The sequence below is a fragment of the Myotis lucifugus genome, unplaced genomic scaffold (genome assembly GCF_000147115.1).
Source record: "Myotis lucifugus unplaced genomic scaffold, Myoluc2.0 scaffold_71, whole genome shotgun sequence".
In the NCBI taxonomy this organism is placed as follows: domain Eukaryota; kingdom Metazoa; phylum Chordata; class Mammalia; order Chiroptera; family Vespertilionidae; genus Myotis; species Myotis lucifugus.
Genome location: NW_005871119.1, coordinates 685411 through 698403, shown reverse-complemented (window position 1 = coordinate 698403; position 12993 = coordinate 685411). Strand labels below are relative to the sequence as shown.

The 12993-nt window shown below is 40.0% G+C and overlaps 1 protein-coding gene across 1 annotated transcript in view; it reads right to left on the bottom strand.

The window, feature by feature from the left end:
- Window positions 1-1946: 1946 nt before the first annotated feature.
- Window positions 1947-12993, bottom strand: part of UBE3D (ubiquitin protein ligase E3D) — a 138123-nt gene continuing 127076 nt past the window's right edge. The window contains exon 9 of the mRNA XM_006090352.3: window positions 1947-2468. Coding sequence (XP_006090414.2) covers window positions 2456-2468 — 13 coding nt within the window. The 3' untranslated portion in view covers window positions 1947-2455. The remainder of the gene's footprint in view (window positions 2469-12993) is intronic.

The following is a 12993-nucleotide window of genomic DNA, read 5'->3' as shown; positions in this document are numbered from 1 at the left end:
GCTGCTGCTAAACATCCTCCAATGCACTGAAGGGGACTCGAATGTCACCCCAAAATATGCCATAAGCATTAATTGGCATAAGCATTATTTTGAGCTAAAGAACTGAGAACCAGCAGAAGCAGGAAAAGCTTTTTACCTCCCCTAACAGCCAAAAAACAAAGTATGAATTTCCCCTTTTGTAAAGTATATTTACATTTATACAGGAAATTTCCATTTGTAAAGACCACTCTGCACCAGGAAGAGAGCTACTTCTGGAGACAACTCTCATCATCTGAGAAACCCTCACCTGCACTACAAGACAACCCTCAGTAACCAACATCTCCTCCTCTCACCCTCCTAGGACTTGCTTCTCCCTGCCTAGGAGCTCAAACCTCCTTTTTCTTTGTTTAGCCTATGATGGTATATAAACCTGAATCCTCTAGTCACTTCCTAGAGCCTCATTTCTTTTGAAACTCCTGTGCAGATGTATGTAATTAAACTTTCTTTTTCTGTTAATTTGTCTTTTTATCAGTTTGAGTTGTAAGCTCCAGCCATTGAACCTAGGAGGGTATAGGGCAAAAAACATTTTTTCCCAACAGCACAGGACAGTCTCCCACAACAAAGAATTATCTGGCCCATTAACCAATGAACTTATATGCATACTAGAGGCCTAGTGCACAAAATTTGTGCACTGGAGTGGGGGGGCGTTTGTCCCTCAGGCTGGCCTGTGCCCTCTTGCAGTCCGGGACTCCTTGCTCCTTACTGCCTGCCTGCTTGCTGCTCCTTGCTCAGCTCACTGCTCCTTAGCACTGCCATGAAGGTGGGAGAGGCTCCCGCCACCACTTCTGCACTTACCAGCCATGAGCCCAACTTCTGGCCTAGCAGCACTCCCACTGTGGGAGTGCACTGACCACCAGAGGGCAGTTTCTGTGTTGAGCGTCTGCCCCCCGGTGGTCAGTGCATGTCATAGCAACATAACGTTCTGTCGTTTGGTCAATTTGCATATTAGCCTTTTATTAAATAGGATATGCATAACCCATGAACACAGACAATAGTGAAGGCCTGGCGGGGAGGAGGGATGGGGACTGGGAGGGAGCAGGTCAAGGGGGAAAAACGGGGGACATCTGTAATACTTTCAATAGTAAAGATAAATTTTAAAAAAAAGAAAGCAACACTAAAAAAAAATAAATAAAAGAATTATCTAGTCCAAAATGTACCTAGAGCCCAGGCTGAGAAATCTTGCTCTCTACCAACAGAGGACAGAGAACAATCTAAAGCATAAAAAGTCAGCATGGGGTTTGGGGAGTTTAGTAGCCTAAGTGAAGCCAAACAAATTCTCCTTTATGGCTAGGAGTCTTGGATACATTATTAAGAACTTCAATGTTTCAAACTGTGCTTAAAAAATTACTCCATCAGATTAAACTGATGAGTTTTATTCCTATGTTAGCCGACCAGTGATGGATTTGAGTGCTAGACCACTGATTACTGGCAGGACACATGTTTTGGTTAAACTGCAAGGAAGAAGAAGTCATGAAAGTTTCACCAAATCACAGTGCCAGTGACCCCTGTGTTAAGTTAGGAAATTAGGGGACAGAAAACTCAGGGTTTTCAAATAAAAGGTACCGGTGGTCTGTGGGTTGGTATGAAGGCTAAGAGGCTCGATAAGCAGCAAGAATAGCTGCAGACCCAGAGCCCGTCCTGAAGGGGGAGTGGGAAAGGAGGAGCTGGCTCTGGTCCGGGCTTTGCTCCTACTTCGTGAGAATAGGCAAGTCTCCAACCTTTGCTGTAAACTCAGGAGCTGGCTGTGCTCGCTCTATCATTCTCATTCAATGACCTCTTCACCACCTGCTTGGGCACACGAGGGTTTTGACAACTCTGTACCAGGATGCCAGTGAGGTCTATATACTGATTTGCAATAACTTGGTAAAGGAAATAAAGAACAAAGGGAATACAGGCAGGTTTGCATAAGTGGGAAAACCTTTAATTTGATAATCATTTATTCAACAAACATTTATTTATTGAGCATCTCCTCTAAAGAAGGTATGCAAAATTCGATATTTTCGTTTTGAAAAAATTGTCTTAAAGGAACCTGAGAAGTTCTTTGAAAGTTTATTTTCAAAGATTTATGGCAGTTAACACAATTCCAGCAGCGAAGTCCCTCTGGGTTCCACTCTGGACAGACGGGTCTCCGCTAGCTCGCAGCCTTCCCGGTGGTCTGACACAGCACACATTTGAATGTTCTTCTCTGTGGAAACAGGGACTGAACTTCTACACTTAACTCAACCTGCTACGGTGACTTCCTTCACCACCTTGGTCTTTCACAGAGTTGAAGTTTAGAGAATATATGCAGGTAACACTCAAACTCCACTGCAGGGCTCGGGCTCTTGTCTGTAACCACTGCTCCCTGGGCTGACTGCCGGCCTCCCATGCGCTCCGGGCTGTGCAGAGGAAGGTTTCGGCTCCCATGGTTACATCTTCAAAAAGGCCACCTGGAAAAGGAAGAAAACCCCCCAGCGCTTTACTTATCTAACATGATGAAATGGCTGCTGCACATCAAATCAGAACCAGGTAAGTGTGGTCAATAAGGACGCATGTTGATCTAAAAAGATTCTTTGGCCAGACATTACCATTTTACAGAAGGAGCCAATTAGTCCTTCTAAAATGAATCATAGAGTAATTTAAATGATCCGCATACACTTTAAAGAAAAAAATAAAAGTTTTAATTGACACTAAAGTTGCATTGCTGTGAAGTAACCCAGGTCTCTTTCCCATTGGTTTAAATAGATGCTCAGACTTCCCATAAGCAGAATTCTGTGTCCTAAAGATCCCTGGGCAAGTCCAGCTCCTTGTCACTCTCGGGAACTATACCAGCTTCTCCTCAGGTCATGCCAATGCTTTTAACCACACTCAATCATCAGCAGCGATCAATCCTAAAACTCAGTGTTTTAAAATTTTTTAATTCATACAGGCCTAGGCACAAGATGTGTTCTGACTATTTAATAAGGCCCAGATCAAATGCATCTAATTTCACAATCATTTTAAATAACACAGAAACAAATATCATAAAGTCAATCATAATTGTTTAGAAAGTTTTGGTTCAGGGGTGATAATAAATTGGGGACTGTGCCAATATCAGGCAGAGATGGGATGTAGATTAGAGATAAAGACAAGGAAGTATGGGACAGTTGAGAAGGTCAACCTAGGCCTTTCTGGGGGGAAAGAGTAAGCAACAGAAGTAACAGCACTCCACTCTTAGTGGTTCTTAAGTCCCCGAACATAGCCAGAGGAGGCATGCATTTAATGACGCTTGTTAGGTGGAAGGGAAAAGAATCATGCAGGGCAGAAAGCATCTGCTTTATGTTGAGTAATTCAGAAGGATGTTCCTCTTCATGCAGTGCTGGTAAGAAAGGCACCTGCTGAGTTTCCATATCAACTTCCTGCTGAGTCTCTATATCAAGTTCTGCAATGAGAACACCAAAGTTGAAGGAGCAGGCAAAGAAGAAAGGTTAAGATTCTTAAACAAAATGTAAACACGAACAGCTGTTACAAACCTCAATGGCTTATTGTGAAAATTAAATGAGGTAATAGTTATGAAAATGCATGTGTTTCTCTCTCTGGCTTCTCAGATGATAACTGATATTAGGAGTCCATAAACATTTCAGATGAGAAGGGGCTGTTCAAGAGAGACCAGCTGGGAACCTTAGGGAATGATCACAGAATTACAGGGCAAGGGAATTTAGGGGCTGTTGAGTCCGACTTCTGGCTTGCTGTCGATGGTGTGCCTACAAGAAGTTTACAAAGGCCTTACAAAAGAAGACAATGCCAGCCCAATGAGGAATGAAACTAGTTATTTCATTTTTAATTCTGAAAATTGCTGTTATGAAGTATTCTAATCAGGAACTACTCAGAATAACAATGACATTGATAAACCTATATACATAAAAGGCTACGTGACCGACCATCCATCTGTCCATCCAACCAACCGACCTACCAGCCAGTACATATGATGCGCACTGGCAATTCAAAAATAAACGTTGACTGGCGCATGAGTGATACATATAAAGCTCTTGCTGGTGCCAATCGCATGCATGTGTTTCGTCTGTCATTGTCGATCATGAATTTGGTTGACACTTCTATTATAAAGAAAGGACGAACAGTGATATTAAAATATTTCTTCTAATTAATTTCCTTTTAATGTGCACTAGGGCACTAGTGTCATCATAAAAGTGGTTAAGAACTTTAGCTCTGGAATCACACAGACCAGTGCTTCTCAATGTTGGGTAATTTTGCCTGCCAGGTGACATGTGGCAAGGTCTGAACACATTTTTGATTGTCACAACTTATGGGATGCTATTGGCATCTAGGGGATAGAAGACAGGAATGCTGCTACACATCCACTAATGCACAGGGCATCCCTCACCTCCAAGAACAAATTATCAGTCACGCCCCCCTCCCCCCAATCAATAGTGCCAATGTTGGAAAATGCTGTAATTTAGACATAGGACTTTAGTATTAGCTCTCACATTTACTAGCTGGGTGACCTTCCACAAGTTTGTTAGCCTCTCTCAGCCTTTCTCCAATCTGCAAAATGGGAATTATAGCAGGACCTACCTGGAACTTGTAAAACACTTTACATGAAGCCTATTTTGACTCCTCTCATCCTCAGCACAGTCCTGTGACTTAAATAAAGCAGGCATTTGACGTTGCTGTACAAGTGAAGAAACGAGCTCAGAAAAATTCAGTGACTTGCTCAGGATACAAGGCTATGAAGTATCAAGGATGGGCTTCGGAAGAAACTTTAATTTTTAATCTATGCTTTTTCCATTGAATGAGATAAAACTGCAGAGGTTTAGGGACCTTTAATCTTCATTATTGCTTCAAATACCAAAGATTTATTTTCTTTTGCATGCCTGTGGCTATGAACAAATACATAAAAGGCTGAGCAGACTAAATTAAGTAACCAGAAATAGAGCCCCCTCAGAAAAGAAAACTTTAAAATTCGACCTAATAGGTCTTTTTTCATCCCTGGTTTTTATAGTTCCACCTGCCAAGTACATTCTGTATTTTTTGCAGGACTCAATAACAAGCATATGCAATCATCCTTTGAAACAGATAATGTACAATGCATTTTAGTGTCTTTATTTAAAACACTGTGGGTTATCATTTCAAATGCTGATTTTGTGTTCCTAGCTTTTAACCATGACAGGAGAAATTGCTTTCCCTAACTGCCATTTATTGTAAGAGAGGATAATTTTATTTTGTTCCACGACACTGAGAAAAATCTCTGTATTTCATCTTTTATTTTTATTTTTTGGTTTTATTCCCCAAAGCAAAAGTTTTAAAGCTTTTCAGAGGATATCAGTACAGTTACAGCTTCAGGCCCCACTGCTACATTTCTGAAATATACAGTTACAAAAGTATAAGTAATTATTAAAAACTAGGAAAGACAGGACTCTTCCATGTTGGCTGTGAGGTCTGACCCCGCCCTGTTCCCTGAATTTGGACACTTGGGAATGGAAAGGATGAGAGAGTGAAGACATCTAAATAAAGGTCTCTGCTTTGAGTCATCATCTACAAACAATCTTCTTAAACCACAATAGACAGGGCCAGGCCGATGGAACAGCTGACCAAATGTTAAGTTTAGAATGCTTCAGTACGTTTATGTTAAACACATTTTGATGTTCTCTTATCTTCGTTAACAAATGTATATTTGAAATTCTATTCCTCAGCACAGATTTAGAATTTCAATCAATAGAAAGGTACGCTGTCAAGGCAGGCTGCAGAAGATAAAATTAGCTTTTTATAAAAAGCTACATAACCGTTTTAGGATGTGCTAAATAAGACAGATGTAATTGTGAAATACTGGAAAATGTGAGCTTCGTAATAATTGCAGACTCTAGAAAAGACTCTTTAGAATAAGTAGCATAACCATAGACAACTGTTCCTCTTAAAGGGTACTGTAGACTTAAAAAAGTAGGTATTTAAAACTATGCTTTAAATATGTATTGTTGTCTAAGCATGGCTCCTGTTCAGTTATGTTCTGCAATAGGAAAAGAGAGTGTACACTTTATATTATAAACTAAAGTTTCTAGGATCAAACTTCATTTATAAAATAAAATTAATATGAAAAGACAAATTAGTTTCAACCTTTACCTTGTATCTCAGCCATGGATGCACTGTGATGATTCACATGTAAATAAATCATGTAGATATAAATATAAAAATAAATTTTGTCAAGCATTTATAAATTTGGCATCTTAAGGAACATTGGGATTAAGCTATTCTGACTCACTAACTCAGCACCACTCAGGCCCATGCTGCTGATACCTGGACTGAGCTTTTTGAGTTGGATAAACAATGTAAGATATTGCTTTCTCGGGCAGGCAGGCTGGCTCCGTTCACTCAGTTCACCCAACAGTAAGTACCTTCTACATGCCAGTGACTGTCCCATCACAGAGAACACTCAGAAGGCATTCCTACAAGGTGCTAACACACAAGTAGGGAGGCAGTCCAGTAAAGAGATGATTCTAATTAGATGCCACGAGTTTAAGACAGATGCTTTATGCCTGCTGGCAGAAAAAAGACTACTCTTGAGTTATGAAAGGGAGTGAGATTTCAGAGGCAGTATCCTGAAAAAGGTAGTTATGACTCTACTACTACTACTACTACTACTACTACTACTGTGTTGGCAAGGAGAGACAATAAAACAGGCGTGCTAAATGAATTAGCAGCAAACAGGAAGGATGGGACAAAAGATGTGAGGGAAAAACTCCTCTCCCTTTAAACTGACAGTTGTGTGCATACTAAACCGCGGACAGAAATGTGGCATGAAGGGAACATCAGTGCTGTCCCCCCCAGCCCCCCAACTCCAGAGTTCCTGCACAAGTCCTGTACAAACCTTTAGGAAGCAGGAGAGAAAGAAGTAAGGTGGCTGACTACAAATTAATGTCAACCGTTACCTTTTATTTAAGCCATGGATGCACTGTGATGATTCACGTGCAAATAAAACGCCTGTTGATTTTCATCTTCCTGGGAACCAGTTAAACTAAGCACAATTATGTTTGCTAGTGGACATCTAGGTCAAAAGCCAGCAGTGGAAGAAGAGCCAGCAGGGAGATGTGTGTGTGTGTGGGAGAAAGAGAAGAGGACGGAGCTTTTTTATCTCTAGACGGGGCTGAAACTGTGGAAAAATGCCACTGTGCCTGGGTCTTGATCCTATTCTTCAACAAAGCATTTAAGTTCTAGACATAAACTTCTCATCACCTCTTTCAGAATAAATGGATTATGGAGAGGAATGTGGGCACTGGATGGTGCTGTTGCAGTGAACCGGCAGGCCTGGTGCGATCACCGAAACTCCCAAGTACATGAAGCAAACCCAGTAACTTGGGTAATGACAGCAAACCCGTGGGGCAAATGTTTATATGACAACTGTCTTTAGGTGTTACATGAAAATACACTGCCTCGAGCACAACACATACTTGTTAAAGGAAATAATTCTATTTATGAGTGGGTGTTAAAACGCATACTATAATACAGTGTGCCGGGAGCTGGTACATCCTTGCTGCTTGACACAGTCGCTGCAGGAAAGAAACATCTGCACAGCATATGTTTCAAGGGACCTGGCATATATAGCATATTGTTCTTAATATGTTTGCTCTCTTTAGCGCCATGTGTTTTAACCAAGGTCACCTCTCCGAGAAAGGTTGTTTCCCCAGGTGGGGATTTTTCCCTGAGGTTAGGGAGGGGATACAACCCCTTAATTAAGTGCTAGGCGGGTAGTTAAGCTACATAATCTTTACTCCCTGGAATGGAGATAAGAAACGCCCTAACCTTTGTAATAGAAATTGACAGGATTAAAATCGGCTGGTATAAATACGGATGTAACAAGACAATAAACATCAGATCCTGATCAGTTCCTAACCAGAACTCCGACCAGAACTTTGGCTGGAGATGCTGGCTAGAGGTCCTGACTAGGCTGCTGATCAACTGAAGGCTGTCTTCGTGTCATTCCTTCTTCGCCAACTCCGTCCACACCTTTGGGGACCCCTGGACCCGCTGGGATTGGACCCCAGCAACAGTGCTACCACAATAAATACACTGTCACTCATAAATCAAAATGTCCTTTTAATTTCTCATTCCCATGGAATGTCCTCCTGTGGGAGCTGGGCAGAGGGAACGGTGGCACCACGGCTCGGGACAAGAAGGGTGCTGTGAAAATCAGCACTGCACTGCCCTGCTGGCGACAGGTCTCTGACCAAATACGTTTACTCAGAAATAGAGTTCAGAAATGAAAAGGTGTTTTTCTACAGTATCAACTGATTTAAAAATTTAGCAGCCAACTGTTTTAATAAACAATATTCCAAGGAAGCTTTGCTCACGCTTATCTACCTTAAGGTTGGGAAGCATGGATGTTGAAGAAGACAATATATCTGGGATAACAGTGCAATCTGAGAATCCAGGAGGGGACATGAACCCACAGCTTTCCATAGCAGATGAGTGGTTCTTGTCATCTAAACAGATTTATTTCAGTGACATTTTTAAACTCCTATTTTAGTTGCAAATATTCATTCTTCTAACAGAGACATAGCCAAGGAAGAATCTTGCTTCATTCAGATAAAGACTTTCTTTCTGCCTCCCTGTCAAGGATGGAGGAGGGACTAGCTGGTGAGGTTATGGCTGGGAATCGCAGTTAGCAGTGGGGGAAGTGCCATGAAAACATGACACAGGCAGCAACGAGAGGCTGTAACGAGTGGTCCGGGGCCAGGACTATTCAGTGCGTGAGTACAGAGCTCTGTCAGGCAGGAAGAATGGCAAAGGTGATCAACCACACTTTTTAGGGGAAAGGGTGAAGGAGGGTCATAGCTGCTCCTGCAAACTGTCCCAGACAATTGTATCTCACACCTGAACAGACTAACTTCTGTTGGTTGATATTCAACAAGTTCTTTACTGCAATGATTACAACTTGAGAAACACTTACTATGAAATCAAGACTTGTATTGCTTACAGAAATGAAGATTTGTCTTGTTCACTGTATTTTGTCTGTTATAACAACTGTTTTATAAATATATGAATTATAGACAAAATTAGAAAACACAGAAAAGCACACAAAAAAAGAAAAAGAAAAACTTTGAAACTCCATTACTCAGCAATAACAACTACTAATATTTTGGGTATATCTTTCTAGACTTTTACTTTCTATGTATAACTGAACATTTCTGTAGATGCTGTTCTGTAATGTATACTAATAGCTTCTTGTTAACCTAATAATATGTTGGGATAATCTTCCTGTGACAGTGAATATTCTTCTATGATTTTTTTAATGGAAAACAAATTTAAGGTTTTTGGGGGGAGAAGGTGGTGCTGACTGTTGGGCCCAAAGCACACTTTAGTGTAATCTAGCCTAGTGGTTTTCATGGACATTTCCTGCCACGTCAATGCATCACCTGGGAATTTGTTAGGCAAATCCTTGTGCCTGCTCTAGCCCTGCTCCATCAGAAAGTCTAGGGGTGGAGCCCTGCAACTGGCGTCTTAATAGATCCCTTAGGCGCTTCTACTTCATGCTAGAGTTTGAGAGCCAACCATTTGATAGAGCTGAGCAAACTTAGAGAAGGTAACTGACTTATTTACAGTAACACAGCTGATAACAAGAGAGGCTCAACCGTAGGCCTTCTAACTCCTAACCCAGCAATTTGATTTCTAGACCAGGGCAAACTGAAGACACTGACCCAGACAGAAACAAATGATCTCCAGCCCTATTTCCTGATATTGATAAAGGAGGCTGGGGCCAACGTCTACCAAGGGAGACCTGAATCCTCTTTGTTACTTATCTAGAGACTGAAGGGGCCAAATATCAAACTGACCTACAGTATAGAGTTAGTCTATTAAGAGTTAAGTGAATGAATTTTTGTTTGGGGGGGCGGGGTACTGGGAAGAGTGGAGACGGAGTAGATAAGTCCTGATGTGGTTTTCTTTTCTAAATTAGTTACTTCATGTGTGTTTTTTCAGCAAAATTATTTGATTAATTCTGTTAAAGACAACTGTCATTAATTTGACTTCAAAATAAGGCTCCCGTGATGGCACCAAATGCTGGCAAAGAAACCAAATCTCCTAAACATTGCTTGGGGGAATATAAAATGGTACAGACATTCTAGGAAACAATTTGGCAGTTTCTTTTAAAAATAAACATGCAGTTACTATATGACACAGCAATTGCAGCCTGGGACATTTATTCCAGAAGTGAAATCTTTATGTTCACAGGAATACCTGTGCACAAATGTCCATGCAGCATTATTTTAATAGCCAAAAACTGGAATCAGCCCAGGTGAGCAGTTCAACAGTGGTACACCATACCATAGAATACTATTCTGTAGTAACCAACAGCGAAGTGTTGATACGTGAAACAACTTGGAAGCATCTCCAGGGAACCAGGCTAAATTTAAAAAGCAGCCTCAAAAGGTCCAATACTGTATAATTCCATTTATATAACATTTGTGAATGACAAAACTTCCCCAAAAGAGGACAAGGTAGTGGCTGCCAGGGGTGAGGGATGGTGGGGAGGGGAGAGAGGGTGTGATTATAAAAGGGCACCCGGAGGGATGGAACTAGTAGTGTCTTGATTGTGGTGGGAGAAACACAAACATGCACAGGTGATACAATCTCAGAACTTCATACTCTCGTGCACACGTACACACACAAATAAGTATAAGTAAAACCAGGGAATCTGAGCAAGGTGAGAGGCACTGTACCATGTCAATATCCTGGCTATGGTAGTGTACTATAGTTCTGCAAAACTGTTACCACCAAGAGAAACTGGGCAAAGTATACAAGGGATGTTTTGTATTATTTCTCACAACTACAAGCAAATCTACAACTATGTCAATAAAAATTTCAGCTAAAAACCATGTCATAATACTTGGCAAATGATCTTGTCTAGCTTACTTCAATCCAGTTATCTCTAGATATAGCTTTGAGATGCATTCTTTTTTAAAAATTTCTCTGTATTGTTGAGAGTATCACAGATGTCTCCTTTTTTTTACTCCCCATTGACCCCCTCCTCCCTGCACCGCCTCTCCTAGGCCTTCACCACACTATTGTCTGTGTCCATGGGCTAGGCATATACATATAAACTCCCCGGTTAATCTCTCCCCACCCCTCCTCACCCCCGCTTATTTAAAGTCTTGCTCACATTGACATTCTGGTCAATATATCACTGAGATCTCATCTCCCTCAGTAGAATGACCTGAGTAAGCCAGTAAGTTAATATTGGAATGAGTCCTGAAGCAGGTGGCTATAGTGCAATAGCCCCACTATATTTACCAGGGTTCGGGCTAACAGCGTGGCATTAAACATGTAGGTTACACACAATAGCACCTTAGCTCTTAGGTTCTACATGAAGTATTTATTCTAAATAGTCTGCTAAGCATACTTTTTTTGCTTTTTTACTGCCATGAAGTAAATAATGAGGAAAGATTCTGGCTTTTTAAAAAATCAAAATGCCATAGAAAAATTTCCAGACACATACATAATGGCACTCAATACATTAGACTAAAACTATAATTTTAATCTTAAAAGTCATATTAACTTATAAAAGACTTGGGGAAACAGGAAAAAAGAGAAAAAGAAACATATGCTATAATGTTTTAACAAAATTATGACTTGGGTCTATTTTCATTTAGCTTTAAGATACATTTTTTTCATATTAATTACCTTTTCTACATATTTTTAATACCATAAACATTTTTACGTGCCTCTCAATAGTCTTTATTTTTAGTTTAAAAGCTGGAAAATAGTCCTTCATAGCTTAATCCATTATAAACATAATTTGTTCTTAGGTTTGTTAAGATCATAATAATAAAATAGTTATTGTCATGTTTAAAAATTTTTTCCATATTTTAGAATATTCCCTAAGGATAGAGTCATAGAGTTCCAGAAATGGAATTATTAGACTTAAAGATATTAATATTATTATAATTTGATGCATATTTTTTCCAATGAGCAGTACCCACTGGCAATGGTGCCAGCATTAAGTCTTTCTTTTAAAATTAGTGCTAATTTAATACAAGAAAAATAACATTTCAATGCTTTTAAAATTTATTTAATTGCTATGAGTTGAAACATTCTCCCAAATGTTCCTTTGTAATTGTTTTTCTTGTGAATTGGTTAATTGTGAGTTCATGTCCTTTTTCTGTATCTACCGACAGGGGGTTTAATTTTTTTTAATGGTCTGTATAAGCTCTGCAGTGAGTGTTAATGTGTTTTATGCAATGAAGAAACTAAGTGCCAGGCATGGGCTCATCTCACTAATTCCTACAAAATCCACTTGCAGTAAACATCTAAATTAATTATGTCCCCAAAATATAAATGAGGAACCAAGGTTCAGAAAAATCCCGTAACTTTTGCTCATTGCTACAAGCTAGTAAGACAAGGCTGAGTTTGCAACCAGGTCTTTGTTTCCGAGCCGAGCCTCGTGTTCATTCCATCATAAAAGCTCCCTGCCATCTAATTAGGGAGAGAGATAATTGCTACAGTAACTCTAACTGAAGAAAGAATCCATACTACCATTCCAATTTTAAGCCGGATTTAGCAGCCGTTGGAATGGTGCAGGCGCTCTATTTTTAAAGAAGAAAGTAGATTATTTCTTTTGGATTAGATGAAGAAGGAGAGAGAAGACAGAATGACAAATTAAAGCCCTTCCTGTAATGAGAAAGTAATTCTTTGATTAGAAGAGAAAACTTCTGGCAAATGAGGAGAACCAACAAGATAGATGAGAAAGTGGCCTGAAATCTCAGAAAGGAATTTCTGCCCATAAGTTTAGAAAGCAGGATGAATCATACTAGTCTAGTTTAGTCAGTTCAGTAAAAAAGATTATGACTTGGAATAATTAAATAACAGTTAAGGACTGGTGAGAAGGGGATCAAATTATAACCAGATGCCTATTTTCCTTGACCCATACTACTTCGACAGTACTTAGAAAATATAATATTTTAAAATAAGAAACTCTGCAAAGGAAAATAT